The 26,879-nt window shown below is 51.2% G+C and overlaps 1 protein-coding gene across 1 annotated transcript; it reads right to left on the bottom strand.

Annotated features, from left to right (window-relative positions):
- Positions 1–1,646: 1,646 nt before the first annotated feature.
- On the bottom strand, positions 1,647–26,475 carry MOGAT2 (monoacylglycerol O-acyltransferase 2). The gene is made up of 6 exons (XM_051608775.1): positions 26,382–26,475; positions 16,936–17,114; positions 5,782–5,986; positions 4,179–4,353; positions 3,835–4,034; positions 1,647–1,801 (listed from the first exon to the last, which is right to left on the bottom strand). Exons 1-6 carry the CDS (start codon positions 26,473–26,475, stop codon positions 1,647–1,649), a joined length of 1,008 nt encoding a protein of 335 aa, XP_051464735.1.
- Between the last annotated feature and the right edge of the window lie 404 nt (positions 26,476–26,879).

Genomic DNA, 26,879 nt, shown 5'->3' with positions numbered 1-26,879 from the left:
ATCCCTACAATATCACCACATGCAACCACCCACCTGGCATCTCCCCAAACCCTCTCCCTTGTCCACTGGATTTCCACCCAAACAGCAGCACATTGTCTCCTTTTCCCATCTCATCACGAACTCAGCTCCTTGTCCTCACCCTTGGAGACCTCCCCCATCCCCACATCACCCAACACTGTGTCCCTGGAGACATCCCCATTGTTTCCCCACTGGGATGTCTGCAGAAGGTCATGGTGACATCCCTGGGCTTTGCTGGTGGCATGACCAATAGCAAGGAAGGCAGAGGAAAGGACAGGTACAAACCTCTGGAGTTAGGGTAAAGCTTGGGTGGTGCTGAGCTCCAAAAGAAAAAGGTGGGTAGGAATGATTTTTGTTTTCCAGGTCCATAAATCTTCCTCCTGCTTAGGCACCTCTGTCCTTCATTATGGACAAAAGCAAAAGCTTATTCATAGAAAGCAAGGAGGAAATCAATCATAGCAGGTGACCTGCTGTCTTTGGGTTAAGGGTGGGGTTACAGGAGTGTTTAGAAATGTTGATAAGGGCTCCATCACACTCTTCCCTGTTGCTGCTTGTTTTCTGGGAATAAGGGGGATTTGCAGCAGATTCAACTTAATAATCCAGTGGAGTAACTTGATCAGGGCAGGAGGGAAGGGAAAAGAAACCAAAACACAGTGATGGCCCCAGCACTGTCAGTTTAGAAACACTTCTTGCAGCTGCAGTGACAAAACCCAAAGGTGCAATGAAGTGCAGGTGCTCTGCAGGACTTTGGGTGGCTCCTTGCAGGTGGAGAATGGGATGTGGGGAAGGCAGAGAGAAATGAAGAGAGAAGAAGGTGATAGTATGAGGGCTCTGCAGGGGCAATGTAAAGCTGATCTGAGCAGATGGCTTCCTGCCACCTAAAACTTCCACACTGTGAAATCCCATTAAGTGCAGAGTTCAATAAAGTTCTGGCTGGCAAGAAGCAGCAGCTATTTAAAGCCTTGATCACCTGCCAAATGTGGCTTTGTGGGCCACACTTCCTGTCCCCAATCACTTCTCCCTTTCTGATAAACTGTGTTTCAGGTGAGGAGAAAATGGCCCGGAGCAACCAAGACAAGCAGATCACCAAGAAAACAAAGCTCATTTGTTGATCTGGGCGAATTATATTTGAAATAACAACAACAACAATCAAACCAAACATGCATTCAGCAGAAATTATGGCTGATGATCCCATTTCTGAATGAAAAAAAATGCAAAGGAAACTGCCTGGAAATATCTTGGAAAAGTGGCCTCCAAGCCAGACTGAACGTGTGAGTTTTCTGCTGGGGAGTTTCAACAGTGCTGAACACAGATGGGATTTCTTCTTCTGCTTCTTCTTTATAGCTTTGATGTGTCCTACAGGGATTCAAGATGAGAACTCTGCCCCTAAACCCATGATAATTCTGAGAAAACCAAGTCCTTCTCCCTACAATGTATGGACTGGACTTGATGATCTGGTACAGTTGGAGTAGAGATGGTCTTGAAGTTCTCTTCCAACCAAGGTAACTCTCTGATTCTGTGACCATATGTTAACTGTGAGTAAGATGAGGTTGTGAAATAGTTCCAGAGATAGGGGAAAACTTGGAACATGATGTCCATGGTTTCTTCAACTCCTTGCTCGAGGAGCACTATATAAATTCCAGGTGTCTGTCTTCTGGGATGTTATATTTGGCTTTGTGCTCTTCAAAAAGCTTGGTCAATTCATTTATGTACTTCTGATGGACTTCATCAACCTCTTCCTTGGAGGGGCTGTGCTTCTTCTGCACTGGAATTGGCTTCCCAACTGGAAAACAAGCACAGGCATTAGGAGGAGCCCATGGCAGGTCCCTCTGGACACATCTTAGCACAGAGCTGGGGTCCACCTCTCCAAAAATGCTGTGTATGGATTGGTAAGACCAGTCACGTCCTGGGGTTTGGGAGTCAGTGGAGCCAAGGAAGTGAGGAGATGGAAGTTCAGATCCTGGCCTCCTGGGTCTTGTCTATCCTTGCCCCAATTTCCCCACCTGCAAAGCTGGTTGTTGCCAAACCCTTCTGTGTGGCTCTTTGAAGTGAAAAGTATCATATGCCAGTGCAGGCCCTGCTGCTGCTCCTAACGTCTCAGACAAGCTGTGGATAAATATAACATCATCCTAATATCTGTGTTGGGCTTTTCAGGCTGTTCCCACGTGACCCTGGGAATCTGCATTGCAGCTGGGGAAACTGAGGCACGGAGAGCCCAAGACTATCTAAATACACTGGTGGGTGGAGTGCTTCCACCTTGCTCAGATTAAAGCTTCTCTGAAATATCTGAATTTTAACAGACACTGAGTACCCACGTATCTTTCTAAAATGTTTATTTCAAGAACAAATCTAATTAATTTGATTTCCATCACTAGAAGAAGCCCCTTTCCATCTGCCAGAGCCCAGCAGCAGGACCAGGTGCCTTCAGGGCACAGAGAAGTCCAGGAGATACCTCTCTTGCTCTGGTCTTTTATTCCAATTCTGCTTGTCAAGTGGCAGAAGGTTTCATCACCACCTAATACTGCTCCTCATCGGACTAATGAAAAGCCCTTGTGATACTGCACAGCTCATAAAACCATTGAGACAATCCAAACAGGTTTTAAAACAATTAGAAGTAATTGTTGGCTGTCAAACCTAATCAGTTGGGCAAACCCTGACCATTCCAAACAGCCTCTTTAATTAGTCTAATTGACAGAGCATCAGTCACGCCAGTGGGCCAAGCATGGAGTTGTTGAAAGCAGGCAAAGCTTCTTTAGAGTTCTTTTTCTGTGAAAGGCAAAGACTTTGTGAAATGTGGTGGCCCATGGCATGGTCTCAGGTCATAACAGCATGACACGTGTGTGTGCAAAGAGGTGGTTTGTTGTGGCTGCCTGCACGGGACACTGAGCCAACCTGCAAACCTGTAGGTGCTCTTGTAGAACCCCAGACTGGTTTGGGTTGGGAGGGACCTTAAAGATCATCAGGTTCCAACCCCCCTGCATGGGCAGGGACACCTCCCAGCAGCCCAGGCTGCTCCAAGCCCCATCCAACCTGCCCTTCAACACTGCCAGGGATGGGGCAGCCACAGCTTCCCTGGGCAACCTGGGCCAGGCTCTCCCCACCCTCACAGCACAGAATTTCTCCCTCACATCTCAGCTCCAGCTCCCTCTGCCAGCTGGAAACCCTTCCCCCTGCTCCCATCCCTCCCTGCCCTTGTCCCAAGCCCCTCCCCAGCTTTCCTGGAGCCCCTTCAGGCCCTGGAAGGTGCTCTCAGGTCTCCCTGGAGCCTTCTCTTCTCCAGGCTGAACACCCCAACTCTCCCAGCCTGGCTCCAGAGCAGAGCTGCTCCAGCCCTCCCAGCATCTCCGGGGCCTCCTCTGGCCTCTCTCCAACAGCTCCGTGTCCTTCCTGTGCTGGGGACCCCAGAACTGGACCCAGCCCTGCAAGGGGCAGTCGAGGGGAAGAACCATGTCCCTCAGCTGCTGGTCCTGCTGCTTTTGATGCATCCCAGGATAACTGGTTTTGTGGAACAGGCTTTAACCCAACGCTGTTGCCGTGGCTGGTGCCACCGATTGCACTGGGCTTGGGCGTATCTGCACCCCCAGGGCTGCTGGGGTGGCCACATTTGCTCTGGGGCAAAGATGACTTGGGCTCTGCCATAAGACCAAGCCAGAGTCCCAAACCAACGTGACACATCATCAGTTGGGGATGCTCCTTTGCCAGGACATTTCTAGCCCATCACACTCTCTGTCATGACGCTTCACCCTGGAAGGAGGATGTCCCCTTTTTCTGGCCAGGCTGAGCGTGACTAGCATTTTGTGCCCAGGATGGACTTACCCACGGTGAAGATGGGCCTCCTGTAAGGTATCAGCCCAAAGCTGTACTGGAAGATGCCTCGTGCATGGAAGAGGGGAAGGGAGACACCCATGATCTGCTGGAGCCGGTGCTGGAGCCACCTCAGGCAGGAGCCCCTGGGGTTCCTCACCTGCTCGTAGAGGTCGTTCTCCCCAAAGGAAAAGATGGGAACCAGAGGGGTGCTGCAAGGAACCAAACCCAACGTAGGGGCATGATTAGCAAAGCCCACCCCAAACCACCTTCCCGCCCTCTCCCAAACCAGCAGGAACACCCCGTTAACCACAGTCTGGGGTATCCCTGCCTGTGGAGCCCACCCCCTGCATCACCCGTGCTCGATGGCCAGGCGGACAAATCCTTTCCTGTTCTTCAGCAACAAGGTGCAGGATCCTGGCCGGGCATCCAGGGCCTCCTGTGCCCCACCAACGATGATGGCCAGAATGTTCCCACCTTCTGGCTTCTTCAGCACGTAGGATGCGCTCTCCTTGTCGGATGGGACAAGCCCTGGAGGGCAGAGAGGGAGGAAAAATGAGCACCAGGTGGTGGAAACCCCATCCCTGGAAATGTTCAAGGCCAGGTTGGATGGGGCTTGGAGCAGCCTGGGCTGGTGGGAGGTGTCCCTGCTCATGCAGGGGGCTGGACTAGATGATCTTCAAGGTCCCTTCCAACACAAAGCCTTCTATGATTCTACGAGCTGTAAAACCCACACAACTCTGGTTTGCTCTGTATGTTTTTTCCCCCATTATCCAACTCCAGAGGGGTGCTAGACAGTTTCTTCTCAGAGTTTTCCCTCACTTTGGCCACCTCAGCCCAGCTCCACTGAGAGGTGCTGGATCCCCTCACAGATTGACTGTGTGAACACACAATTATCCCTTTGCTGTCTGTCCCAGAAGTGAAAAATGGGGGTAAAAACCTAGGAAAAATAGTGAACTGAGAACTAGTTGCTCTGAAGCCCCAGGAAAAAAAATAATCTGGTTTGGTTTGTTGTCAGATGAAACTGTGTCCAGTCCTGGATCATTCCAGAAGCAGGAACACATTTGCTTTAGGTCGAAACACACACAGATTTCAGTGGATGCTGCTAATTTAAAGTGGAATTTAATTAAGCCTTTGGTCCCTTGTTGTTGACTTCCAAAAGTTAGAAACCTTGAATTCAGAAATGGCAAAACAACATTGTTTTGATTAAAATAAAATAACTTAAAATAAAATAATATAAAATAAAAAAAATATCCTTGTATCAGGTGCTGAAATAATTTGGAAATTAAAAGCTCTTTGTCAAATGGGTTCAATCAACCTGAAAATGAGCCATGCACCAAACTCCCACATTACAGCAATTAACCTTCTCTCTCCTGGGTTTTAACCCTCTCATACCTCACTCTTATGATTCCTCACTCTCCGTGTAAATATTTTTTTCAGCAGCAGGAACCAGGGTTGGGATGGAAAACAGGGTGATGAAAGCCCAGGGGTATCTCAGCTGGAGCTGGATGACTATGATTAGTCTATGGAATCCTGCCCACGACATGCAGGAGGATGGAAAAGTGGCCATTCCCACTGGGGAAAGAGGGAGGTCACCTCCTGTCAGTCTCCAAAAATCTCTCTAGACTCCCTTTCCTCTTTCTCCATTTCATTTTTATCTATTCCTCTCATTTCTTCTTCTCATAGAATGGGTTGGGTTGGAAGGGATATTAAAGATCATCTGGTTCCAACCCCCTGCATGGGCAGGGACACCTCCCAGCAGCCCAGGTTGCTCCAAGCCCCATCCAACCTGCCCTTCAACACTGCCAGGGATGGGGCAGCCACAATGGGGTAAGAGGGGCCACAGATGGGGACAAAGAGACTCTTCACTTTCCAAGCCCCTCGGGCTGTTTTCACTCTCTGGTCTCCCAAAAATCATCCACCTCACCCACCACCTGCCCATGCTGCTGCCCCACTTACCTCCACTCATCACGTAGTCCCTGAAGAACGGGATGCGGAACCACAGGGAGAGCATCATCAGGTGTGGGGTAATGCCTGGGAAGAGGCTGGAAAAGCCAGATGCCTCTGTGCAGAAATTGATAAAGGCTCCAGCTGCCAGGACCCCATGGGGATGAAATCCTGCCACGTAGTTCTGCCTAGGGTCCAGCTCTGCTGTCTTCACCAACTGGACACAGGGATGGAGCAAAAACGGGGCCATGAGTTAGTGGTGTCACCTTGGGGAATGAAGCATCAGCTACTGGGAGCAGATAGGGGATTCCTGGAACAAGTTCCCCAGCACTCATTGTGCCCTCTGATGGGAAAGCTCAATGGGAACGACTCAATCATTTTTCACTGGGATGTATTGAATTGTCTGTGTCCATCTCTTCCCACCCGCTGGCCCAAAGTGTCATTTCCAATGGCACAGTTCCTCGTGCTGCCTTGAGCTCACCTAGATGGTGTTTGGAACCTCCTTTGTTAAAAAAGTCTTCCAATACATTTTCTAAGAGGAGCAAAAGAGGGTAAAAACTGAAAATCATAGTGTCACAGAATGGGTTGGGTTGGAAAGGACCCTAAAGATTATCCAGTTCCAGCCCCCTGCACGGGCAGGGACACCTCCCAGCAGCCCAGGCTGCTCCAAGCCCCATCCAACCTGCCCTTCAACACTGCCAGGGATGGGGCAGCCACAGCTTCCCTGGGCAACCTGGGCCAGGCTCTCCCCACCCTCACAGCAAAGGATTTCTCCCTAATATCTCATCTAAATCTCCCCTCTTTCAGTTTCCAACTGTCTCCCCTCATCGTATCACTACAAACCCTTGTAAAAGCCCCTCCCCAGCTTTCCTGGAGCCCCTTCAGGCACTGGAAGATTCTCCAGGGTCTTCTGGAGCCTTCTCTTCTCCAGGCTGAACACACCAACTCTGTCCCAGAGTACCCAGCTCCCACCCTCACTGGGGAGCAGCTAATGGACCATGTGTTTTCCTAGAAGCAGCCAGAACTGCAGGTTAATCACGAGGTTGTACTTTCCTTTCTTACCTGGTGGCTAATTCCCCATCTGTCCTGAGGTATTGTTGACTGTACACATGTGCCCATTCCAAACACCTGCTCTTAATGAGGGGAATGGAAAAACAAGAGTCCCAGGGCTGCCCAGGTGCTGAGGTGCCTCAGCAGGAGGAGGAGCAGATGGCTGGGTCACTAAGTGCCCAGGGCCCCTGCCACCATGTACTCATTTTTCAGTCATTTCAGCTTGCATCATGGTCTCCTGCATTCATCCTTGGCTTCCAAACAGCTTCTCATCTCTGTGTGATTTATAAGCAGGGAGGTGAGATGCTCCAGTGTGTTGGAAACTGCTGCAGCTCCAGCTGTGTGTGCACAGGGTGGCAAGAAGGGAGGGTGGCAGCAGCCCCAACGCCTGGTTGCACCCCAAGCTCACATCCTTGCTAATGAAGAACCCAACGCAGGGTGTCCCCTGAGCTGTGCAAACTGTTTCAGCAGGAGAGTTCCCCTGTGCTAAGACACCTCACATCCTTATAAACCCTCCCTAGGAGACATCCAGCTCCTGCCTTGGTGCTCACCCCAGTGGAAGGAGGACAGGAGTGGAAAGAATGAGGAATAGCAGTGACAGGACAAGGGGTGATGGTTTTGAACTAAAACAAGGAAGATTCAGATTAAACATAAGGAAGATTTTTTTTCACAATGAGGCTTGTGAGACACTGGCCCAGGTTGCCCAGAGAGGTGTGAGATGCTCCACCCCTGGAAACATTCCAGGTCAGGTTGGACAGAGCTCTGAGCAACCTGATCTGGTTGAAGATGTCCCTGCCCATGACAGGCAGGTTGGACTAGATAACTTTTGAAGGTCCCTGTCTAACCAAAATAATTCTGTGATTCTATGTATCTCTAATAAGAAGTGAGGGAAGAGAAAAGGGAACTTATGTCCCCTTACAAAGACCTGGACACCCAACAACCAGCAACCTTTCCAGCTTTATTTCTGGCTGTTCATATTTTCTCTTGATACTTTCCATTGAGGTCCCCTTGTGATTTATTCTATTGGTTGAAGTGCACATCTCATCTTGCTCCACATTATCATATTATTTTCTGGGCTTGTTTGTTGGTTTGTTTTTCTTTAAGGCTAATTCTGGCCGCAGAAGATGAAGAATTAGGACTTGGGAGTGATGGTGGAGGAGAAACTCAACAAGAGCTGGCACCGTGCACTGGAGCCCAGAAACCACCCGTGTCTTGTGCATCAAAAGATGCATGGCCAGAAGGTCAAGGGAGGGGATTCTCCCCCTTTACTTGGCTCTTGTGAGACCCCACCTGGAGTACTGTGTCCAGTTCTGGAGCCCCCAACACAAGAAGGACACGTAGCACCTGGGGAAAGTCCAGAGGAGGCCCCGGAGATGCTGGGAGGGCTGGAGCAGCTCTGCTCTGGAGCCAGGCTGGGAGAGTTGGGGTGTTCAGCCTGGAGAAGAGAAGGCTCCAGGGAGACCTGAGAGCACCTTCCAGTGCCTGAAGGGGCTCCAGGAAAGCTGGGGAGGGGCTTTTCACCAGAGAGGGCAGTGAGAGGACAAGGGATGATGGTTTTAAACTGGAAGAGGGGAGATTAAGGTCAGACATCAGGAAGAAATTCTTCCCCATGAGGGTAGGAAGGCACTAGAACAAGTTGCCCAGAGAAGCTGTGGTTGCCCCATCCCTGGAGGTGTTGAAGGGCAGGTTGGATGAGGCTTGTGCAGCCTGGGCTGGTGGGAGGTGTCCCTGTTCATGGCAGGGGGGTTGGGACCTGATGATCTTTAAGATCCCTTCCAACCCAAACCATTCTATGATTCATGGTGACCCTGGACAGCACATCTGTCACTGATAAACTACTCCTCATCTCCCTGGTGACACTGAAGTCTGGAGTCCTACCAATCATGGTTGATTCTGGATTGGGCCTTTTAAACTACACGTGCATTTTGGAGCTTGATCACGATCTATGTATCCAAGACCATGTATCCCATGTAACCCACTGACAGGAACCTCCTGAAGTTCAACAGGGAGAGGTACAAAGTCCTGCACCTGGAGAGGATCAACCCCATGCACCAATACACACTGGGGACCACTCAGCTTGGCACATAAGGATCTGAGGGTCCTGGTGGATACCAAGTTGAACATGAGCCAGCAATGGGACCTTGCAGCAAAGAAGGCAAATGGTAACCAGGGCTGGCTTAGATGTACTGCCAGCAGGTGGAGGGAGGTCACCATTGCTCTCTACTCCACACTGGTGAGGCTACACCTGGAATGCTAGGTCCAGCTCTGGGCTCCTCAGTACAAGGGAAACATGGACATACTGGAGACAGTCCAGCAAAGGGTCACAAAGATGATGAAGGGACTGGAACATCTCTGCTATGAAGAGAGGCTGAGAGAGCTGGGAGTGTCCAGCCTGGAGAAGAGAAGGCTCAGGGGGAGCCTATCAATGTATATGAGCCCTGGAAGGGCAGGTGCCAAGAGATCAAAGCCAGCCTCTTTTTAGTGCTGCCCAGTGCCAGGACAGGAGGGAACAGACACAAACTGAAACACAAGAGGGTCCCTCTGAACATCAGGAAACACTTTTTCACAGTACAGGTGACCAAGCACTGGCACAGGTCCCCCGGGGAGGTTGTGAAGGGACCATCTTTAGAGATATGAAAAAACCATCTGGGTAAAGTCCTGGGCAATCGGGTCTGGGTGCCCTGCTTGAGAGCAGGGGTTGGACCAGATGACCACCAGAGGTCCCTTCAAGCAGTCTGTGATTTTTTAATTCCTGCTCTAAGCACTGAAGAGCTGGTAGACCTGGTTAATGTTTCTGCCTGAGCTGTCCCCTGAAGTAGCACTGCCCACATCTTAGTGACTTCACTGAATGATTTGCCTTTTTTAGCTTTGCAATCTGGGCACCTTCCAGGGCATAAGCAAAGGAGAGGAGAGAAGGTCCCCATGTTACCACAGTGTCTGCTCACATTTGAACTGTTTGTTCAGAACTTCCAGAGAAACCAAAGAAGCTGTACAGGACCAGGAAGGAAATCTGCACCAGAGAAGAGCCCTGGGCAAGGTCTCTTGAGCTGTAGGTCAGACCTTTGGGCTCTGAACCACTCTTCTCCTGAAAACCCTTTAACACAGAAACTTGATCTTCCAGTCTGGATTGTCCCCACTGCTTGTTGGCTCCTTTCCCTTCCTCCTGCCAGAGGTCAATCTTTGTACAACAGACTGTCCCCAGACTGCCAGGAAAGTTAACACCTGACCCTGCTCAGCCCAGATGTCTCCTACGTTCCAGCCCCAAATGTGCTTCACGGGGCTGGGGTTGAGGTGCAGTGGGGTGGAACTGTCCTCCTGCCTGGCTTGGTTGGGTTGTTTCCAGACCCACCGGATGGCATCTTCTGCTCTGGTCATTCTGGATGAGTTGAACTTTTAATAATTGTCAAAGGACTTCAGGATCCAGCCAAGCCGGTTCGTGCGTAAACACCTCAGGGACACAAGAGCTTGACGTGACGTTCTCTTGGCAAGACAAGAGCAGTGTCTCATCTCAGAGGTGTCTGAGGGATGCCAGATTCATGTCCATGCCCCATGGTCCAAAGACAAAGAGCTATTATCAACTCCGGGGTTGTGCTCTTCAAACCAAGCCACAGGTTTGCTGGCTTCCCTGAGCTCCTCCGTGGTGTGATGGGGATGCTTGTTCCTTGGCTGCTGACAGTGGTGACCACCCTTTGCCCAAGGTGTTATGAGTCCTTCCAGGTCCACAATCTGGCGTGCTCTTGGCCCTCCCAGCAAATAAACTTAAATTTGTGATTTGAAGGATGAGCTCTAGTTTATGTTCCTCATTCACGGAGAGATACAGAATCGTAGAATCGTTTTTGGTTGGAAAAGACCTGCAAGATCATCAAGTCCAACTGTTAACCCAGCACTGCCAAGGCCACCACTAAACCATGTCCCTCAGTGTCTTTTAAGTACCTCCAGGGATGGTGACTCTACCACTGCCCTGAGCAACCTATGCCAGGGCCTGAAAAGCCAACCTAATCCTCCCCTGGCACAACTTGAGGAACTCATATTCCTCAAGAAGAAATCAACACCCACCTCACTCCAACCTCCTTTCGGGAGCTACAGTTGCTCAGTGGTCAGAGTGATGACTCTGTAGCAGAAACTCCCCCCTCACTCTGCCTACTCACTTGTGGGTCCTGGGTAAAGCCCTGCCCCAGTTCCACCAGCTCCCACAGAGACGTGGTGAGAGCAGCTCCATGCACTGTCAGGGAGATGCACCCCCAGACTGTCCAGGAGCTCGGATAAAATCCCACATACTGGCGAGGATCTCAAGCAAATTAATCCAAATTAATTTTCAACTGGATTAGTTAAACTGTATTAACATCCCGAGTAGATGCTCTTAGCTGGAATTAAAGTGGCCTTCGTTTGGTATTTGGGTTGGGTTTGGTTTTAATTAATTTTTGGAGGGAAATTAAGCTAATTGGAATTAGGGCTTCTGAGTGTGAGTGCATCAGCCCAGGAGGTCACCACTGGTTTAACAAGGCTGCTTTAAACCACCCTTTGAGATGTGACTGAGGTTTCCTGGTTTTCTCTTATGGGCTGGACTGTCCTGCCCCAGACCACGGGAAGAGGGAGGACAGTGATGCCCTTGTGCACTTATGCTTGAGGGAAAGAAAGTTCTCCTTGGGTCCCAAAGGGCTGGAAGGTTGGGTGCTCCAGCATGCTGAGGAGATGAAGCCAGGCCCCTAACCAATAGGCTTTGCAGGGATTAAGAAGTCATTAAGTGAGGAGGGGGGACACTGCATTGTTGCCTGCCAGGGGTCATGTAGGCAGGGACAGCACTGACATCACATCCTTAGGGGTGGGTGGGCATGAAGCAGAAGATGGGGAGCAACGTGGAATCACCCCCACAGCTGTCTGCAGAGCAGAGGAGGATGTAGTCAGGAAAGCTGGTCAGCAAGCTTGTGCCTTCTTCATTTAAAGTGTCCCAAATTTAATCACTACTGTATTTCTCTCCTTTTCTGGCTCCAAACTCCATTTCCAGGGATGTTACGTTCATTAATCTGCTCTGAACTTTGTCCTAAGCAAATCTTCAGGTCACTTGGTGTCCTCCCAGGCACCTCCAAAGAGCATCTCTTGCAGGATGAAACATACAGCCAGATTCTCTGTGGCATGAAATCCAGCAGAGAAATCCAGAAACCCAGGTGAGCCAAAAAAGGAGAAATTGTGCCAAGGCAAAGAGAAGTGGGTCGTCCATGCAAGGGGGTCTGGATGGAAGACCAAGGGAAGAGTAAATATTAGAGTACTACCAGCAGCTGCCAAGGAAGATGGGTTTCAGGTCCCAGCAATGGCATGAGTCTGGGAGGGACAGTTGGAGAAACAAGTGTGTTGGGCACTGGGGTGTTCTCCAGGTGCTACAATGCCAGGTTAGAGCTGTGTTTGCAGCCAGTTCCAGGGAGTCTGACCAGCCAGGTGGGTTCAGATTGAGTTAGGATGGGACTTCATCACCCTCAGTCCCAAAGCTGGATAAGGATGGCAGGTCCAAAAAGGCCAAGTCTTCCCTTGTTCCTGTGTGATGCTGCTTTTGGGGTCTTGTAGGACCTCCCTTATCCAGTGACTTAGCAAGTTGCTTGGCTGTGCAGATGGCAGAACAGTCCTCCAGTGGGCCTGGCCTCAGTGGTGGCATCTCTTACTTAATGTCACCCAAGGGCAGAGAAGAGAGGGCCAAGACATGGGACAGAGAAGTTAATCTTAAAAAGGAGAGAGAGGTGGCTTTGGGCCATCTGGCCATGTCTTGCTTTTGGCCTAACAATCCCTCTCTGCTCCTCCAGCCAGCAGAAGGAAGCAAAGTGAACAGCCAAGACCACTGGAAACCAGAAGTGATGTTTAATGTCACGGGCCATGACACTAAATCCCCAGTTACAAATCATACCACCCTTCTATGAAAAGAAAGAAATCATTCCTGGCAGGGCTGGGTTCACACAATAGCTTGTGCTGTCCCCTCTCTGCATCTCCTTGTCCTTCCCCAGAACCACAACACGCTCAAATAACCCACGTCATGGTTTATGCAACGATGAGAATCAATGAGCTATGGGATGGAGCCATCCCAAAACCCAGCTCCAAGGGGTCAACTAATGCTCCAATAACTCATTTCAGTTACGGTAACAAAAAAACCCCCAGTAACTCCAGCAAGTCCCCAAGCACAGTGACAGAGGTTGGGACTTTGCCAGTTGTGACAGATAACAAGGTCCAACCTCAGAGCTAGTAAGGAATGTCACAGAATGGTTTGGGTTGGAAGGGACCTTAAAGATCTTCTGGTTCCAACCCCCCTGCATGGGCAGGGACACCTCCCAGCAGCCCAGGCTGCTCCAAGCCCCATCCAGCCTGCCCTTCAACACTGCCAGGGATGGGGCAGCCACAGCTTCTTTGGGCAACCTGGGCCAGGGTCTCCCCACCCTCACAGCCCAGAATTTCTTCCTAATATCTAATCTTAATCTTCCCTCTTTCAGCTTAAAATCATCCCCCCATGTCCTATCACTCCCTGCCCTTGTCCCAAGCCCCTCCCCAGCTTTCCTGGAGCCCCTTCAGGCCCTGGAAGGTGCTCTCAGGTCTCCCTGGAGCCTTCTCTTCTCCAGGCTGAACACCCCAACTCTCCCAGGCTGTCTCCAGGCTGTCTGTGTGGGGTTCTTGTTTTTAAATCACCCAAACCCACTCAGGTCCTGCCTGATCCTGTAACTCACAACCCCCAAAATAACAGACACCAGCTCCAAGGGAGGAAAAACCAAGTGGCAAAGAGGTCCTTGAGCAAGGATGGTGTCAGCAGAGGGTGCTCCTGGCACATGCAGCAGATGCTGCCCAGAGGCTGCACCTTGCCAGCTGCTCTCAGCAGCCAAGTGCAAACTCCTGCTATCCAAATCCCTGGAAAACAGATGCACATCCCAACCTCTCTTTTGCTTCTGTGACATCAAACATGCCCAGGGATCCTTTAAAAGCTGCATTCAAAGCCAATTCCTAAAATAAAATAGCAGGCCGCTCTGCCTGCCTCCAAATGCTGATGCTTGGCCACTGCTGAGTTTGCTGCTGGGATCTGGGTGGATTAGGAGCCATATTTAATCTTCCCAGCATGACTAATCCTCCAGGGCTGAACAAACTCAATCTACACACAAATACAACCCAGGGTGCTTGGGTGACCACCCGTCCATATCCCCGAAGCCTGTTCCCCTTGTGGTCCTTCTCTGGCTGGGGCTTTGGGAAAGTGCTAGATCCGTGGGATTATCCAGCTGTGTGGGTTCAGACCAAAATCAGAGAATCACAGAATCTCAGGGGTTGGAAGGGACCTGGAAAGATCACCCAGCCCAACCCCCCTGCCAGAGCAGGGTCACCCAGAGCACATCACACAGGAACGTGTCCAGGAGGGTTGGAATGTCTCCAGAGAAGGAGACTCCACAGCCTCTCTGGGCAGCCTGTCCCAGGGCTCTGTCACTCTCACAGGAAAGAAGTTCTTCCTGATATTCCCATGGAACCTCCTGTGCTCCAGTTTGCACCCATTGCCCCTTGTCCTGTCACTGGACATCACTGAACAAAGCCTGGCTCCATCCTCCTGACACTGCCCTGAACGTGTCTGTAACCATGGGTGAGGTGGCCCCTCAGTCTCCTCTTCTCCAAGCTCAAGAGACCCAGCTCCCTCAGCCTTTCCTCATCAGGGAGATGTTCCACTCCCTCCATCATCTCTGTGGCTCTGCCCTGGACTCTCTCCAGCAGCTCCCTGTCCTTCCTGAACTGAGGGGCCCAGAACTGGACACAATATTCCAGATGCAGCCTCACCAAGGCAGAATAGAGAGTGAGGAGAACCTCCCTGACCTACCAACCACCCCCTTTCTAACCCACCCCAGGATGCCATATGATTACTTGGTTATAATACCCTTTTTGTTATACTTTTTGTTTTCTGCTGTCCTTTTGCCGAGACCCCTCTGTCTTCTCTCACACCAGTGGGGAAAAAAGCTCCACCGAACCCTCCCTGCCTTCACCCAGTGAGCTGCAGCCAAAACCAGTATCCATGCTCCCTCTACTGGTCTTACTGGTCCTCCAACCAGGTTCTCCCTCCGTGGCAGTGGCACCCAGGAAGGGAAGGACAGACTTTGGCTTCCAGGAGGGGGTTTGCAAGGCCTTACAAAGGGACAGAAGAGGTGACACTGGGCTGAGCTGGCAGCCAAGTTTTAGCAGAAAGGTTGTTCTGACACTGCCCAAGTTGGCAGTTTATGTCCAAAAAGAATTGACAGGACATGTATTGCATGCAAATATTACAGCCCACAAAGAGCTCGTGGCAATTCCAGCATTTTCTAAGGCAACCTTAAGAATAATTTGCTGGGAACCCAACTGATATTTCAGGCTTCTCTTCTATGAGTCCCACGTGTCTTCCACTGAAGGATCTTACCTTCAACCTGGCAGATTTCTCCCCACATTTCATCACTGCCACCTTTTCCTTGAAAACTCAGTGCTAAGTCACAGTTTTCTGCTTCTGACCAAACAACCAGGGTGTCCAACTGCTTTTGATAGGTGTTATTTGGATTTATCTTCACTTCTAACAGCAGAACCATCCAACTTGGAGCACACCAGCAGAGACATTTATCGTTTATTTTTTTGCCCAGCTTTGACTTCTGTCCTAAATTAATCTCTTTCTACACCAATTGTGCAGTTTGCACAGCAGGACATTGAAAATTTGGGGTTTGTTTTATTGGGGATGTGTGTTTTTTCTCTTTAACAAGCTGAAGAAGCTGTCTTGTTGAAGTGCAAGGTTGGGATTTGATAGAGATGACTCTGCCTTTTGGTTGAGCAGAAAACCTGATGGGTGGCCTTGGGCACATCATCTCTGGTCCTCACTTTGCTCCAGCTTTCCCTGATCCTTGTCCCAGGCTCTGCTCCATGCAGGAAGGAGACTCAGCCTGGGGTTTTGTTTTTCCCTTGAGCTGATGAGTCCTTTGGCTGTTTGGGCTGCCCACTTCATTTTGCAGCACCCAGCTCCTGACCTCAGGCCATCCCTAACCAGATGTGCACACCCCATCTGCATTCCCTCAATATTTCTTCAAAGGAATGATCTCACCAATTCCCACAGCTTGTTCTACCCTAGAAATTCACTTCCTTGCATGGCCCATGAACTCTTCTGCTGCATTGCCCAGGCTTGCACTGACTTACGATGGCTCTGAGGGTGGACTTCATGCAGGTCCACGCATCCATGCCATGCCAAGGGGATCCCAGATGAAGGTTATGGTCAAAGGCCTGCCACATGCATTAAATTACAGCTGGAAATGTCACACAAGTCCCTCCCAGGGGAACAGCAACTCTATGAGACTGCTCAGCACACACCCAGCTTTACCTGTAGAATCATAGAATCATGGTTTGGGTTGGAAGGGACCTTCAAGATCATCTGGTTCCAACCCCCTGCATGGGCAGGGACACCTCCCACCAGCCCAGGCTGCTCCAAGCCCCATCCAACCTGCCCTTCAACACTGCCAGGGATGGGGCAGCCACAGCTTCCCTGGGCAACCTGGGCCAGGCTCTCCCCACCCTCACAGCCCAGAATTTCTCCCTCACATCTCATCTCCAGCTCCCTCTGCCAGCTGGAAACCCTTCCCCCTGCTCCCAGCCCTCCCTGCCCTTGTCCCAAGCCCCTCCCCAGCTTTCCTGGAGCCCCTTCAGGCCCTGGAAGGTGCTCTCAGGTCTCCCTGGAGCCTTCTCTTCTCCAGGCTGAACAGCCCCATCCAGCCTGTTCCCCAGCACAAGAGGATGATGACCTTGCAAGGCACCAGGACGTCTTGGATTTTGGTTAACACTTGGCCCTGTGTCTGCTGGGTAAAAGCTGAGTGACCTGAAGAGCAGGACTGTGCCAATGGACCCGTGGCAAACAGGCAGGGGGAGGTTTTATCAACTGCTGGGGTGCAGGGAGGTTGAATGGGTGTGTGAATGCAGCAGGTTGTGAAAAGGATGGTCTACATGTTTTTTTTTGCTGGGTCCTGCAGTACCCTGGGAGCTGGGAAGACAATCCTGGAGCACTGAGCTCCAAGCTCCCCAAGCCACGAGCGCTGCCCCCAGACCTGCCTCCAGCCACCAAGGCCAAAGCTGAATCTGCTGAGAGCTGGTGGGATGGGTGGCACTTACCGTGACGGGGAAATAGTCCCTCATGTACCTCCAGACGATGCTGTTCCGGAGGGTGTGGATCCGCCTCCCACCCTTCCTGGGTTTTTCCCTGTCGAGGAACCACCACATGGCATAGAGGGCACTGACCAGCCAAAAACGGGTGAACAAGAGGGCGATGAAGGCAGCTGTGCAGCACTGTGCTGAGGGAAAAACCAGGCAGTGAGTTGGCAGGTGATAGACCAGGAGTTTAACGTGAGCAGGTGCAGCCCAGAGAGCCAGCTGTGTCCTGGGCTGCATCACAAGAAGCGTGGCCAGCAGGTCAAGAGAGGTGATTCTCCCCATCTGCTCTGCTCTGCTGAGACCCCCCCCCTGGGGAACTGGGTCTGGATCTGGAGTCCCCAACCTAAGAAGGACATAGAACTCCTTGAGCGAGTCCAGAGGTGGTCATCAAGATGATCAGAGGGGTTGAGCATCTTTCCTATGAAGTCAGGCTGAGGAAGTTGGGGTTGTTCAGCCTAGAGAAGAGGAGGCTCCATGGTGACCTTAGAGCAACTTCCCAGTAGCTGAAGGGGCCTACAAGAAAGCTGGGGTAGGGCTTTTTACACAGGTGGGTAGGGAGAGAACTAGGAGCAATGGTTTGAAGCTTAAAGAGGGGAGATTCAGGTTGGACATGAGGAAAAAGTTCTGTCCTGTGAAGGTGGTGAGAGCCTGGCCCAGGTTGCCCAGGGAGGCTGTGGCTGCCCCATCCCTGGCAGTGTTGAAGGGCAGGTTGGATGGGGCTTGGAGCAGCCTGGGCTGCTGGGAGGTGTCCCTGCCCATGGCAGAGGTGGGACTGGATGAGCTTTAAGGTCCTTTCCAACCCAAACCATTCTGTGATTCTATGATTCTATGACTTTGGGAGAGGAATGATCCTCTTGAAATGACTCAATCTGTTTGGGCCTGGGATGGTTCCCAAACCTCCACTGGGATTGTTGCTGAATTACGTTATCAGTGTGAAGGCACCTTTGATGTAAAGAGGTGGTTTCTTTCCTATTTACTCCACGAACCTGGAAAGCAACAAAGCACCATCCTTGCAGCAGCCACCTATTTATCCCAAGACCACTGTGTCCCCCTCTTCTCACAAGAATGATGGACCTCACTGCATCCAGAAGGCCCTCATGGATCAGATCTCTATCCCTTTGCTGTCTGGCTTTTCTCTGGAGTCAGTCTCCCCTTGCAATGATCATGCCCATATGTTACCCCAAAACTACTGTTGATACCTCCTGATGACACCTGGCACTTTGCAAACTGTGGGGCACTGAGTCCTGTCTGCACAGTCCCCAAGAGCTTTGTCCTGAGCTGTTGATTCCCCATTTTAAATGTCTCGGATTTTCAATTTTTTATCTTCCCATATCACAGAATCACAGAATCCCAGACTGGTTTGGGTTGGAAGGGACCTTCAAGACCATCTAGTTCCAACCCCCTGCATGGGCAGGGACACCTCCCAGCAGCCCAGGCTGCTCCAAGCCCCATCCAACCTGCCCTTCAACACTGCCAGGGATGGGGCAGCCACAGCTTCCCTGGGCAACCTGGGCCGGGGTCTCCCCACCCTCACAGCCCAGAATTTCTTCCTAAAGTCCAACCTAAATCTTCCCTCTTTCAGTTTAAATTCATCACCCCTTCTTCTCTCACATCCTGCCCTTGTCCCAAGCCCCTCCCCAGCTTTCCTGGAGCCCCTTCAGGCCCTGGAAGGTGCTCTCAGGTCTCCCTGGAGCCTTCTCTTCTCCAGGCTGAACACTCCAACTCTCCCAGCCTATGAGAATGTATATATATAATATTTTACTCTTTATTGAGTTATTTCTTATTGATTTTGGACCTTTTTCTCCACTTCTCAGGCTCATTCTCAATTCTAATTCTGGCTTCTAAAGGATTTGAAGTCCTTTCAGCTCATTGCCATCACAGATTTTATAGGAATGCTCTGTTTCATTTCCTAAGACATTAATGGCTCTTGAATTTCCCAAGTCACTAAAGCATTCTCTGAGCTGCTTCCAGTCATTGCTCAGCTTTGCCCTCTACCTCCCACACCCCCCATGCCTGGTGTTTTGGCACAGGAATACGAGAAGGAAAGTCTGTGTGCAAGGAAGCATCACTTGGTACATCAAATCCCACCCATGCCCAGTAGTGTCTAAGCACTAAGAAGCACTGATAGCCACCAAGCTGCCACCTGGTCAAGCAGATGTCCTAAAAAATGCCTAGGAAGAGCTGTGTCCTCTCCATCTGTCCCTCTGGAAGCCTTGGTGTTGTCTGGGAAGGGGGAACTGAGCTAAAATAATATTAAAATTCATCCAAGCCTTTTGCCTTCTGCAGCTCTAGTCACAGACCTCCAACTAGATGCTGTCCCGTTGACCACAATCTTTGTATCTCTCAAGGAAAGCAGCAACCAGCATGAAATGAAGCTCCAGAGGCCACAGGACACAGAAAAGCTGCTGGAGGAACAACACAGAGGTTGCAATTTTACTGCACCCAGGAGCAAGGTGCTGCTGCAGGACTGTGCAAGGCCTCATTCTCCTTTTATCTCATCATGCAAAGCTCAAGGTCCTTTCTGCAAATTAAAGGAGGTGCTCTGGTCCACATCTATGTGCTTATCATCCAAGTGAGGCTTTATCTTGCAATGATATAATTATTAATTTCTCCCTTGATCCACTTGCAAGTCAACTCTTTATTGTTTGGTTGCTGGTTGTTTTTTTTTGCAGGACAGAAGTTGCACTCAGGGACCTTCACTCAATCTGAAGATTTGTGGCTTTTTTGTGCTTGTAAAATCTTACAGTGTCCTGCTTGCTGGGGGAAAGGAGCCCCTTCCTGTCCTGGAATGGATCCTTTATCTGCAAGCTGCTGTGGTTGGAACCAGAGGTAGGAAAGTTCCAGAAAAAAAATGTACAGTTATATCCTACTGTCTTCATCTAGACCCATCCCAGCCTTAAGCAGACACATGGTTATTCAGGGGCTTCCTTTTGGTGAGAAGAGGCACTTTGTACCTCTGCTTGGTGTGCAAGAGGGAGCCCCTGTAGTTGCTTGGACCAAGAGAGATTGATGTCCCCACTCAACTTTCTTCCCGACATCTGCTTCATGTCCTCAAACTCCTCAAGGAAAGCATAGCACAGGCAGTGCAGGCCCACAGCGTAGACATCAAGACTTTCTGGACCACCAGCGGCAAGATTTTTGCCATGGAGATGTTGTTGGTGCTTCCTGAAAGCTGTGTCAGGTCCCCAGGCTGGGTCCACCACCAGCTCCACTGCCCAGGACTTCAGGCTCTTCAGCCTGGCCCAAGGGTCCCCTCACTGGTGACTCTTCATGTCTTCGTTCTTCAAGCTGAAAAATAACATCCCACCCAAGAAAAGGATAAACCCTGCACCCCTAAGGGGTAGAGGGAAGGACTCTGCACCAGGAACCAAGGTCTATTTCCATTCCTGCAAACCCTAAGTCTTTCCTGATTCCATGTTGGAGGGGAACACACACTTCCCTTCCTCCATGGGTCATCTCCCAGAGGAAGAGCAGCAAGGAGAACCTAAAGCCACCTCCTTGCCCCTTCTGCTTCTTCTCTGCAGGACACACGGAAGGGCTGGGTGGCAAACAGGACTACTTGCCTGTACTGTGGGCTGCTGCCCATAATCATTGCTTTCCTCTTTTGAGAGGAATCCTAAGAGGGAAAAGAGGAGTTTCTTGTCTGTCCCTCCCTGGACCAGGGACCACTTCAGAGCTTCTCAGATGAGAGCCATGCTTCCCTCAGCATCTGCTTTCCTCCAAACAACTGTCATTTTCTGGGCTCCCTGCCAGAAAAACACTTTAAAGGATATCACCCACATGGCATTAGGCTCTTGGCCAGGGAACCTCAGCAGAAATCTCCCTTCTGGGGCCAAACTCCAACCAATGTGCAACCCTCTGTGCCCATAAAGCAATGCTCAAAGGGCTGTTAGGTCTCAGAAACACCGCTGGAAGAGATGACAATCTGAGTCATGGTGGAGACTGGGGAAAAGCTGCAAGTCCCCAGCTCATTAGAAACCCATCTTTGAACCCCATTGGCTGCCAGGGTTCTGCAAAGCCAGGCAAGCTCCCCAGCTTAGAACCACAGGATGGTTTGGGTTGGAAGGGACCTTTGAAGGTCATCTAGTCCAACCTTTCTGCCATAAGCAGGGAGATCCTTAACTCCATCAGGTTGCTCAGAGTCCCAGCCAACCTCTCTGGGCACCTGGACACTAGTGTCTCACCATCCTCATTAAATAAAATTTCTTCCTTATATCTAGTCTGAATCTTCCCTCTTTCAGTTTAAAACCATCAGCCCTTGTCCTGTTGCCACAGGCACTGCTGAAAAGTCTGTCCTCACCTTTCTTAGGAGCCCCCTTGAAGGACTAAAAGGATGCAAAAAGGTCTCCCTGGAGCCTTTTCTTCTCCAGGCTGAACAACCCCAACCCTCTCACCCTGTCCTCACAACAAAGGTGCTCCAGCCCTCTGATGGTTTTTATCACCCTCCTGTGCTGCTCCAGCAGCTCCATGTCAAAGAATTATTTGAGTTGAAAGCGACCTTGAAGACCATCTAGTTCCAATCTCCAGCCTGGACAAGCTTTCTGTGGGAACAAGCTCTCTATTGAGGATGGGGACTGAAGGTGCATCAGACACACAAATGACAAGGAGATGTGAGTATAACAAGGCTCTGCCTCGCTGCCTTTGCACTCTTCTTCAAGGGAAAAGAGAGAATTACCTTCAGTGCTCAGCCACAGCATCCCCACAACATCCACCTTCCACCTTTCTGCCCCCATAGCTCCTCGATTTCCAGCCTCAGGCTGCAGTCTCTCAAGCCACCCTCGGATGGAACAGGCAGGTTAGGAGATGTGGATTCATCCCTTCCAACCCAAACCAGACTGTGATATCTTCTCTATGTCACAGGCTTCAAGTGAGCCACAGGCTAGAAGCACATGGAGGACTTTTCTGGTCAGGTCAAAACAGGCCCCATCAAAGTGCTGCTGGTCCCAACATTGCTGCTAACCCAGCATGAGCTCCTTCAACTTGAAGCAGGGAAAAGAGCAGGCTCTGGAAGGAGATTTTCAGCATCACAGCAGCCCCAGAGTGAGTCAGAGTCACGTTGCAGGTGTGAGGACAGTTTGCCAGATGCACGTTGCTGAGGTCCCCAGTGCCAGGCTAGAGTCCCTGACAGTGACAGCCACCACAGATCATAGAATCACTAAGGTTGGAAGGGACCTCAAAGATCATCGAGTTCCAACCCCCCTGCCATGAGCAGGGAACCCACCACTAGACCAGGTGTCACAAAACCTGGTCCAACCTGGCCTTAAAAACCTCCAGGGCTGGGGCATCAACAACCTCCCTGGGCAACCCATCCCAGCTCCTCACCACCCTGAGCGTGAAGAATTTCTTCCTAACATCTAACCTCAGTCTCCCCTCTCTCAGTTTTGAACCATGACCCCTTGTCTTATCACTATCTTCTCTTCTGTCTTCACAGATGCTGTACCCCTTGGCACAGCCCAGCCTGGCCAGGCTCTCCCAGGCTGTGGACTCTGCTCAGCTGCCAAAGGAACCTGCCTCATGCTGGCACCTCCTGCCCTTTGAGCCACCCTGCTGACTGGAAGGGTTCAAAGGCTGATGGCAGGTGCTGGATCCCCAGGCATGCACAGATCTCCTGCCCCCACACTGGGTCTCTTTGCGTGGGTTCAGCCCAGCTTTGCTTTCTACAACTGCCTGAAAGGAGGCTGGGTGGGTGGGAGGTCTCTTCTCCCCAGGAACAAGTGATAGAACAAAAGGAAACGACCTCAAGTTGTGCCAGGGGAGGCTGAGGTTGGATCTGGGGAACAATTCCTTCCTGGCAAGGGTTGTCAGGGCCTGGCCCAGGCTGCCCAGGGCAGGGGGGGAGTCCCCATCTCTGGAGGGGTTTCCAAGCCCTGGAGATGGTGCTGAGGGACATGGGGCAGGGGTGGCCTTGGCAGGGCTGGGGGAAGGGTTGGACTTGATCTTAAAGATCTTTTCCAACCAAAATGATTCTATGATTCCGTTCTACACTAATGCTTCTGCATGGTGTGTCTGGATGGGTGCCCAAGTCCATGGAGACCTGAAATGAGGGAGGCAGCAGGGAAGCAGAGCAGCAGGTTTGGGCACCAGCCTGCTGATTTTTGAGCCCCACAGAAGCCTGGCTCCATTGCCTTAGGAGGGGGCTCTGGTCAGAACTGGGATCCTGCAATGGAGAAGCAATGGGATTCCTACTCCATGCCCTGCATCCCATCCTTGCACTGTGCACACTCCTTCCAGCAGCTGTCAGCACCTGGAGAAATGGCCTCTCTGCTCCCTGAGGAGACCTCAGAGCACCTGAAGGGGCCTACAAGAAAGCTGGGGAGGGACTTTTTACCAGGGTGTGTAGTGATAGTACAAGGGGAAATGGCTTTAAACTGGAAGAGGGAAGATTTAGGTTGGACATCAGGAGGAAATTCTGGGCTGTGAGGGTGGGGAGAGCCTGGCCCAGGTTGCCCAGAGAAGCTGTGGCTGCCCCATCCCTGGCAGTGTTGAAGGGCAGGTTGGATGGGGCTTGGAGCAGCCTGGGCTGCTGGGAGGTGTCCCTGCCCATGCAGGGGGGTTGGAAATAGATGAAATGCTAAGTCCCTTCCAACCCAAACCAGTCTGTGATGCCATGATTTTGCCTCAGTGCCCTTTGCAAGGAGCATCCTGAAGAGAACCAGCAGCAGGGACAATGCCTGCCTGCAGCCCAGCTCCCTGCCAGCACCAGGCTGGAGCTGCCACCCTCATCCAGCAGCTTGTGGAGGATGAATGAGCCCCTCAGCTGGGGCTTGGCTTCTGGGAAAGAGCATTTGCACAACCATAGCAACAGCTGCAGCCAGTGCTGCTGGGCCAAAGGGCCCTGCAAATGGCTGGCACCAGTTGAGCAGATGGGTTTTTCCAGCCCTTTTCTGGCAGCAGAAGCATGAGCCTCTCTGCTCAGAAAGGAGCCTAATCCTGCCCAGGGAAGGTCTGATCTGTGTGCCTGAGGGTTCTACCTGGGTGCAACATGGGGTGTTTGGCAGCTCATGGGAGGAAATCCAGGGTATCCCTTAGCATCAAGCACTTTGGCACTTGTTTCCTTGGGAGGTTTTGGGTGCAGAGTTCCAGCCTTACAGAAATTTCCTAACATTAATCCCATCAACTGGAACAGCTCCATGAGGTTTGGTTATCACCTTTCTAAAGCTTTTCTTAAAGCCTTCCAGCTCCCTCCCAGCCTAACCCATTCCTCCATTCTGTGATTTCTGAACTGCTTTTCGTTTCAGATTTCAAAAATATAAAAGATCAGAGTCAAACTGTCCCAGGGAAAGGCAGGATCTCTGGGAAGGCAGCCATGCAGGAGAGGTGGGTTTGGGTCTCCTCATTCAGAACAAGCTGCATTTCCCTGCAAGAGGCAGAGCCTGCATCTCAAGTAGCTCCATGTCACCCTCTGACTGCAGAGGTTTCCTCCCTCCTGCCCGTTTTCTGGCTTTCTGCTGGCTCCAGAGGTGATTTCCATCGCTGAAAAGCCAAGTGCCAGCTTGCTCCCAGTACCAAGAAGGGAAAAACCTAAAGTGCAAGTTGTTTGGTTGGAAAACATTGTTAAAGCCCCAGCTGCATCCATGGGGATGGGGATTTGTTGTTATATCCCTTCTTAACATCACAGCCACATCTCTTCTGCATCCCATCCAGGTACCATGGAGAGAAATCTGGGGGCAAGGGCAGAGAAGGAGCTACAGAAGACCCCAGAACCCCCCAGTTTGGCCAGTTGGGTCCATGGCTGCATGGCTTTTTCCAGATCTCCCTTCCCCTGTTAACAACACCCGTGTCTCCTCCTGCAAGGTGGTCTCTGGTGAGCAGGGGAAGGTTGATCATAGCTGGGATCTCTTCTGCACTGGAAGAACCCAAGTTTCAGAACTAAAATACCAGATAGCACCAAATGCCCTTTCACTCTGCCATGCCTAACTGGGCTTTGTGGCAGCTCAGCTGGCCATGCCACCACTGCCACACTGGGATGTCCCCTCCACCTGGAGAGGGATGTTCTCCAGAGCAACACAAGGGACCACACTGGTTACACCTCTCCAAAGCAACCTGGCAGAGCCCATTTGCTGACCCAGCAGGTGAACAGCATTGCCAAGTCATGCCCATGTTGCTAATTCTCTTCCACTGAAGGGCAGCCTCACCCATCCTGGCCACCACCAGTTGTCCCAGTCCTCTGTCATTCCCCAAACTGTGCCAGTGAGTAGCTTAGAGAAGTATTACTTAACATGGGTCAAATCCATGCCAAGAAGCATGCAAACTGTCTGGACCTGTATGGCCCAGTGCTCCAGTCCATCAAACACTGGTGCAGAGGTGGCCATTCAGCCCCAGGTCTGTAGCAGAGTTTGGATGGAGCCATCTCAGAAGCTTACTGAGGTTTGAAGCTTTCTCTGCAGGTATTTTGCTTTGGAGATGCCAGGACCCAGTAGTACACCAAGATCTGCTGCCTCCCTGTGCTGGGACAAGTCCCAACTCTCCTGCCACAATAAGGCAGAAGCTTTACCCAGATCCCATCTGAGATTAAGAAGTGGCTTGACAATGGGAAGCTCTGGAATGTTGCCTTCCAGCTTGGTTCCTGATGAGCTGTAAATCACCCCAGCCAGTCTGATAAACTGCCTCTGGGTCTCCCATCTCCTCATTTCCCAAACTCTCCTTTCCATCAGCACCTGATGCCCTCCACACAGTACTGAGTTCATCTGGGTCCACTTTGATAAGGTATCTCTTCCCCAACCTGCTTGGGTTTTTCTGGGGTGTGTAGACACAGAGTGAAGTGTCTGATTCCAGGGCTGCAAAGCAGAGTTCCCCATGCTCTTCCCACCTTACCATCCCTTAGGCATGGGAATTCCATTTCTCACGACTGACCCTAAGCAGGGCAGCACCTGGGACAAAGAAAACACTAAACCAAAGAGCAGGAGAAGCTGAAACTCCCTGGCAGTGTTGAAGGGCAGGTTGGATGGGGCTTGGAGCAGCCTGGGCTGCTGGGAGGTGTCCCTGCCCATGGCAGGGGGAACTAAATGATCTTTAAGGTCCCTTCCAGCTCAAGCCATTGTATGATTCTGTGAAACCCCACTGCTGCTGGGTAAGACCCCTAGATGTTCCCCAGAACACACACACAGCCACACACTTCCCTGGTGTGACCACGGCTGAGAAGAAACCAAATCTAAAATACCAAAAGAAAGGGGGGAGGGAGGGGAAGAACTGCTCCAGTGAGACAGAGCCCCCCACACTGCTCTCCACACACTGAAATAAAGAGAGAGACTTAAGAGCCTCCTGCCATTCACTGCAGGCTTCCAGAAGATGCCTTTAATGCTGCTTTCCTTTGGCCCCAGACCTTCAGTCCCAGGCCTTCCCTGGGGTGGAGGGGAGGAGGGAAAAAGCTGCTCTGGCTTCTCAGAGAAGGAGAAGATGTCTCTTACCTAGAGCTAGGAAGCTGAAGACCCATTGAACCACAGCTGCTGTCTGAAGCCTTCTCTGCAGAGGCAGGGAGCGAGGAGCAAACTCAACCTTCATCTCGGGCTCCGTGTGCAGGTCTCCCCAGGAGAAGGAAGCTCTGCAGGTGGCAAATGCAAAGGGCAAAGTCACCTTCAGTATTTGCCCACTTACAGTAGAAGGGATAGTGCAACCTACAGGGGTGGTGGTTGCCTGCAGCCACCCTCTGCTGTGGGGAGGAGAGGGACAGTGCCAGGAGGTGTCACCACCTTTATGAGAATGTGACTCACCACGTGGTTAGGCAGGGAGGGTTTCAGGCTTTTATCACCCAAACCTGGGAAGTGAACTCTCTTCAGGACCCAATCCTGCCTTCCACTGCCTGTCCCTTTCCGATTTTGCAGCATTTGGATGTTTGCAGAGAGGATGAGGCACTCGTGCCTCTTAGCCAGGGTTTATTTCCCCCACTCCCCAACAAAACCACCCTG

The sequence above is a fragment of the Apus apus genome, chromosome 1, assembly GCF_020740795.1.
Source record: "Apus apus isolate bApuApu2 chromosome 1, bApuApu2.pri.cur, whole genome shotgun sequence".
Lineage (NCBI taxonomy): Eukaryota > Metazoa > Chordata > Aves > Apodiformes > Apodidae > Apus > Apus apus.
Note: the sequence above shows the minus strand (reverse complement) of the source record. Positions and strands in the feature narration are given on the sequence as shown.

What these genes read in the sequence shown, in the direction of transcription:
- MOGAT2 (XM_051608775.1), bottom strand. Translation starts at nt 26,475, where the DNA reads ATGAAGGTTGAGTTTGCTCCTCGCTCCCTGCCTCTGCAGAGAAGGCTT. An exon ending in CTTCAGCTTCCTAGCTCTAG is followed by an intron (nt 17,115 to 26,381) that starts GTAAGAGACATC and finishes TTTTTCCCTCAG; the next exon opens with CACAGTGCTGCACAGCTGCC. An exon ending in CGCCTGGCCATCGAGCACGG is followed by an intron (nt 4,035 to 4,178) that starts GTGATGCAGGGG and finishes GGTTCCTTGCAG; the next exon opens with CACCCCTCTGGTTCCCATCT.